Raw genomic sequence first — 6,375 nt, forward strand, 5'->3', positions numbered from 1 at the left:
TGGGCACCCTCAAAATAAATCCCTTTCCGTATTGTTTTAGGAGAAAATGCAACTAAACTGAGGCACAATTTATGAACTGGGGTGAGTTACAAATCCTGATCAATGAATTCATTATTTTAGGGTATTTTATTAGGTCCCAAATAGGAAACTGGTCATGCAAAGAATGAAATGTCCTGGATTTATCTTATGAAGCGGACACCGTGAAATCCTCTGTGTTCATTTAACCCTGTAAGTGTGAAGGGTTCATCTGGTTATTTGTTTACTCACAGAGTTACAAATGGACATATTTAGCACAAAGGATTTTACTGTGTGTAGTAGTTTTTCAGGACACCTCTGTTCACTTCCTTGAAATCATTTAAAGGCAATCATTGCGTGATATTGACATGTCTTTGAATAAGCACGCTTTAACATGCAGCTTTGTGGTTTTGCACACGTGGTGTCTTAAGTCAGAAATGGCCTTTCTTTTCAACTCCTCCCTCTCCTAATGTATCTACATTTAAAGATATCAATATGTTTTCTACTTTGACAGCCTACTGAATGGGCTTCTTGTGAAGGAGCCATAACAAACGTCAAGACTGTAAAACGCTACTTGTTTCTCAGTCCCTCTAGTCTAGTGTGTGCTCTCCCTTTGCTAGTGACAGCGCTTTTTGGGGGTTGTAAAACAGACCACTGTAGTGGTTTAACACCAGTGCCATTGATTGATTACCACGGGAAGATTTAATATTTATCCATTAAAGAATGTGTGGGAGAGGACAAAGGAGAGAGCGGCACTCAGGAATGACAAGCTGATAGAACTGAATGAGATATACTGAATAAAGCTTAAATTATACACAACTGAAGATCAGATCTTCAGGCAGGTCATCAAGCAAACGGCACCGTCATTCTATCTAGAGTATAATTGAGGCTAAAGAGCCATCAGGGTGCATGTGTACAGTTCCTGCCCATCATCATGGAGACTAAGGGTTTGAATCCTCCGTGGCGCATCCGGCTTGGCCAGGCATTCCAACAAACATAGTTTAGCTGTCTTTGCTGGAGGGAAGTCGGATAAGGAGGGTGGTCTCTATCACTGTACTACAACAGATGACTCCTACAGGTTGGGTCAGGGCACCAGTCAGAAGGGATGTTAAACTATCATCTTCCACACGTGCTACTGCACGTCCTCCTGGTGAGGCCCCTCACTGGCAGGTGAAATGTCAGAGGAACCATGTGGGTTCAATACAATACCCAGAACCAGCTACTCCAAAGATCAACCAGTAGGGGTAGGCAGAGACAAGACTACACAAGTGTGTGGGGAAATCGGAGTTGGCATCATAATGATTAATTCATAAAGGATCCAAAAAAATAAAAAGCATCCATCAAATCAAAGACGCAAAAAATGAGAGGATTATGTTAAGATGTTTGGAGAGGTTCAGTAATGTGGTGGAAGACATTTTATGGGGTATGTGTTGGCTGGCCTGTTTATTTGACTCTTCTTGCATGACTACCGGTATATCTGCACTTATTGAATGGATTGTACTGTATAAACCTGAATGTACATATTACACTACACACAGGGTAATTAGTTACTGATTAATATGGGATAAATGATTCCCATTCTGTGTGCATGTGATTGCCACTAAGTATGTAAATATAAGAGAGTAAATTGGATGGGAGATTTGGCCAAACTAATCACAGATTGTTTTCTCCCTTTTCTTATTTTGTCTTCATTTTAGACTGAAGGTGTGAGAGTGAATTACCGTAATAAAAACGTACAAGTGTTTATATGGCAGAGTGCTTTATTGATATTATTTGATAGGATATCGAAATTTTACTTTGTGTATGTAGTGTGTACTGAAAGAACTTAAGAATAGAGAATAGAGATGTATTTATTGCTTCTGATAAATTAAAAAGTGTCCTTGCTGTGTAATGATCTGTGTTGTTTTTGTGTTTATGTAATCCGGGAGACACCTTTTCATTATTTGTCTTTGCTTTGCTACGTACAGTTAATAATGTGATTATTTGGTTAAAAAAGTATTTATATAAGGCATGATCATAGCTTATTATAAAATATAAAAGCTAATTACTACAATTAATTAAACTACAAGCATTTGTTACCATGCATGTGTTCTTCATATCAACAGCAGTACAGTAACAGCTAGGTTTAATAACCAATCTCAATGTTTTATTTCACTCTACACATTTCTGCACACAATGAAATCCAAATCCAATCCTCTGATTTATATACACACACAAGGAATGATACTGGTCTACACTACAGCATTGACCAATTAGACCACAAATGACCTCACCTCGGCCAGATTTGGAGTGAATGTAACAATGTAATTGATTCATTGATTGATTGATTGAATCCTTTATTACGTATACGTATTATTTAGTACGGTCAAACACACGTCCAAAGGGATCACCAGAAAAAGTCATTGCAGTCTTGTGTCTTGTTTCAATTCAGGTCCTCGGTATTCAATTCATAAGCATGACATACCATAACAATAAGAAATTTTAAATCATAACGAGTAAGATGCGCGAACGCGGGAAGCGAACGCACTCAGCTCCATATATGGGCACAAAAGGGGCCAGGTCCACAACAAACAAATCACTGGCCCCTTTTGTGCCCATATATGGAGCTGAGTGATTGCTGATGCAACACACTCCATATTTGGATAGCGGGACAGACAGACAGACAGACAGACAGACAGACACACACACAGACATGATCTGCTAGGTCTCATAGTAAGTGCTCACTGCATTCGCAATAAGTATAAAGAATCACACCTGTGTGATGTAAGTGGTGCAACCCCTGGGGGGTCCCCGAAACTTCCAGACCCACAGGAACACTCCCAGGGTACCGGTTCGGTTCCGGCGAGCCGCCCCACGTCCGAAACGGTTGATAAATGACAGAGTTACCGTGTGGGGGTCGCCGGGGGGGTCCTCTGAACATCCAGACCCCCAGGAACACGCCCAGGGGGCCAGGCCGGTTCCGGCGTCCAAAATGGTTGAGAAATTACAGAGTTACCTGGAACTACACATTTTCAGATAGGGGTTCGTGGCCAAATACAGATAATTCTGGGCTTCCTTGACATGGAAAATGTTTGAGAACCACTGACATAGAAACATAGGTTTTTATGAAAACTGTCATGATTTAGAGGACATTTGTAGAATCAAACTAAATGTCTAAATGGGTTAATGACTTTTGGAGGCGCTAGCTATCCCCTCCAACGTCTGGCTTTGTGTGTTCCGCCAGTGACTTCATGTGCGTGACTTTTTGATGAATTTTGTTTCATACAAACTTTCAGGCCAAGTCAAAGGCAAAATGGCTTCAGGTGACGTCATGTGATGCTGATAAAGGGCAGCCCTCACTTCACACGAGTGTGTTTTATCAGTGAGCGGTGCATTTTATCATGATGATGTATATGTTGAATAGAGACCCACATGACCTCACATAACAGTAACCACAAGTGCTGCTACCGACCAATAGACACCCAAAGACACCCTCGTCTACCGGCAAATAGACACCCAAACACAAAGTCATATGTTGTAGCGGCTAGCACCGCTGAAAAAAAATTGTCTCTAGATGAGACAAACATGGCTCAGCAACCTCTTGTATACTGCAGTATAGCATTAGAAGGACTTGTCCTTCTACGCTATGGACCAGAGTTAACTGCAGGAGGGATTCTGTTGTAGTGGTCCTATCGAAGAAGAGCCCATCTGAGCTGCTCTGTAGCAGACTGTAGTGCGAATGCTGTCACCTCTGACAAAGGCACATCGTCCCTGCTGAGTGCCACACGGTTGACGACCTGCTGTGGGTCACTCTCTAAGATCACCCCTCCATCTACAATTGCATCCACAGTAAGGAAGAGGCTCTCCATGTGCTCCAACAAAGCTCTCTTCTCAACATTGTTCTTCAACATTTGACTGAGTGAATCAAATAGACAGTTTAGAACAGCCATCAGCATGAGCTCGTTTTCATGTGAACTTCCAATCACATAGAAATATAGGTCTATGTTGCTTTTGTAGACAACTGTGAGGTCCTCCAGTAAGTCTATCTCGCTATGCATCTGGTGTGTTTTCTTGAAAATGTTCTTCTCAAAGGCCTTCTGTTCCTTCACTGAAGGGTATGTATCATCATAGTACTTTGCATAAAGCCTGTCTCCCTCATTATCTAGAATGAGAACGGCTTTAACCGTATACAAAGACGGTTCAGGTAACATTGAATACATTGTGTGTTGCCTTTGCTTTGTTTTAATGTGAGTAATCAGTATTCGGTGGAGTGTTGAAAGGAAAGTGGCCGCTTCCCTTTTATACAGCTACAAATCTGACGTGTCACAACTTATATTGATGATGTATGCCTTCCCATGTATTATGCTTAGTTTGCACAGTTATGGGGCGCCAGCTGTTACTAGAGAAAAGCACCATATATGGTCACAGGTCACGCCTGTGCTTTGCTCTAGTAGTGCTTTTCTCTAGTCTAGTGCAGCGGTTGGGATCTCCACATACATATAGACATAAAACAGACAAAGACAGAGGCCTCCATATTGGGAATATAAAGGGACACAGACAGACAGACAGACAGACAGACAGACAGACAGACAGACAGACAGACAGACAGACAGACAGACAGACAGACAGACAGACAGACAGAGCATAGCTCAATGTATGGGAATACAGACGGCACAGAGTAGAGTGAGTAGACAAACAGGTAGAGTGGGTACAATGACACCAGGTACAAGTACAACCAGAGGGGTATGCAGCTAGATTGTCGGATCAGCAATTCTCCAAAAAACATGGATCAATCCATTCATAGAATGGTTACATGATTACATATCTGACAATGGGAATAAAATCTATCTATAAATGCACCAAGTCTGTGTACGTACGTACGTCTGTAATCCACGTAACTCAAGAACCGCTCGCCCCACCGACTTCAAATTTGACACACGCGTTCCACACCACCACAGGGAGTGCAGTTCCCGGTGTCGATCGGTCCGTCGGATACACCCCTATATGGAGCTAGTGGCCTGTTCTGACATCACAGTGATCCATATTGGGCATGCCTGACAAAGCAAACACTATACTTACTTACTTACTTATGCCTATCGCTCCTTTTCATGGAGCATAGGCCGTTGACTACAGACTCTACAGTTCGCCAGAGTCCTCCATCCTGGGCCTTCTTTTCCAGGACTGTCAGTCCACACTGCTTGGTTCCTCCCTCTCTTTCTTGTGGCTTGCAGGTTCCATCTAAGAGCTTGTCTTGTGATGCTGGTATTGGGCTTCCGAAGTGTGTGGTCGATCCATCTTCTTCTTCTTCTTCTTCTTATCTTAATCTCCCCTCCTACTGGTGGTAGACTCGCTCTCTCCCAGAGGTCATTATTGCTGACAAAGAACACCATAGGCATTAAAGGGACACAGACATAACTGGGTGGAGTTTGCATGTTCTCCCTGTGTCCCCTAGGGTAGTAGGTACAAAGAACATACAGTAATCCCTGATCTCTAAACAACCTCCCCCTGGCCAGCCGGGGCACCTGATGGAGGGGAAAGGAACTGGTCGGAATAACGTGTTCCTCTGCGCGCTATGCCTGGACGGGCAAAATCTCCCCTGTCAGGTGAAAAGAAGCAGCTTGGACTCCTCATGCATAGAAGGAAGCATGAGGTCAGTCCGCTGCCACCCAGATTGGCAGAGGAAGTGTAGCGCCCAGGATTACATTGGCCTGGGTGAAAAATTGGGTTGCAAAATCATGGGATAAAAATTATAAAGAAAGACATAACTGGGTGGGGCATGCATTTCCAACTTGCATCGTTCCAAGTAGGCCAGTGCCCAACGCTCGAGGATCTATAAAATTAGACCTGTCTGAAGTGGTACTGTACTGTACTGTACTCCTCCCTGGCCTGTGTGTGTGTGTGTGTGTGAGAGAGAGAGACGTCACGTGTGACATCGTGTTGCAGCTTTGTTGCAGCTTTCCGTGCTCGGACGCATACAGTTACATACGGTAATGTATAGGGACACACATTGAGTGGCTAGCACCACTCAAAACACTTAACACACACACACACACACACACACACACACACACACACACAGAGAGAGAGAGAGAGAGAGAGAGAGAGAGAGAGAGAGAGAGAGATAGAGATAATAGAATGTGTGCTTGTGTGTTTATAGATATGAATTTTGTCAATCAAACAACCAACGTCCAATCAATCAGTCTAACATCAATTACCTGCTCAACTCCCTCTTAATCTCTGAATGAATGGTCAATACAGATATTAAAGTGTATAATGTGTCACTGTCAGTGTGTGTTGAGTGTTCGCTGTTCGTTACAATAGGATTACTCAGGTAACTGTGGATTACTTCTGACGTATTAGCTGCTCGTCGTCTCCAGAATT

The 6,375-nt window shown here is 43.0% G+C and overlaps 2 protein-coding genes across 2 annotated transcripts in view; one reads left to right on the top strand and one right to left on the bottom strand.

The window, feature by feature from the left end:
* iqsec2b (IQ motif and Sec7 domain ArfGEF 2b) overlaps positions 1-1,747 on the top strand; it is a 60,307-nt gene extending 58,560 nt beyond the window's left edge. Inside the window, 1 exon segment of the mRNA XM_080764347.1 lies at positions 1-1,747. This exon segment is cut by the window's left edge and continues 1,923 nt beyond it. The gene's annotated coding sequence lies outside the window, so the exon portion shown is untranslated.
* Positions 1,748-3,683: 1,936 nt separating this feature from the next.
* On the bottom strand, positions 3,684-4,205 carry LOC308315115 (coatomer subunit zeta-1-like; the record flags this gene model as incomplete). The annotated part of the gene is made up of 1 exon (XM_080762951.1): positions 3,684-4,205. One exon carries the CDS (start codon positions 4,203-4,205, stop codon positions 3,684-3,686), a length of 522 nt encoding a protein of 173 aa, XP_080619077.1.
* Between the last annotated feature and the right edge of the window lie 2,170 nt (positions 4,206-6,375).

Source organism: Protomyctophum bolini (assembly GCF_963924005.1).
Source record: "Protomyctophum bolini genome assembly, chromosome: 5".
Lineage (NCBI taxonomy): Eukaryota > Metazoa > Chordata > Actinopteri > Myctophiformes > Myctophidae > Protomyctophum > Protomyctophum bolini.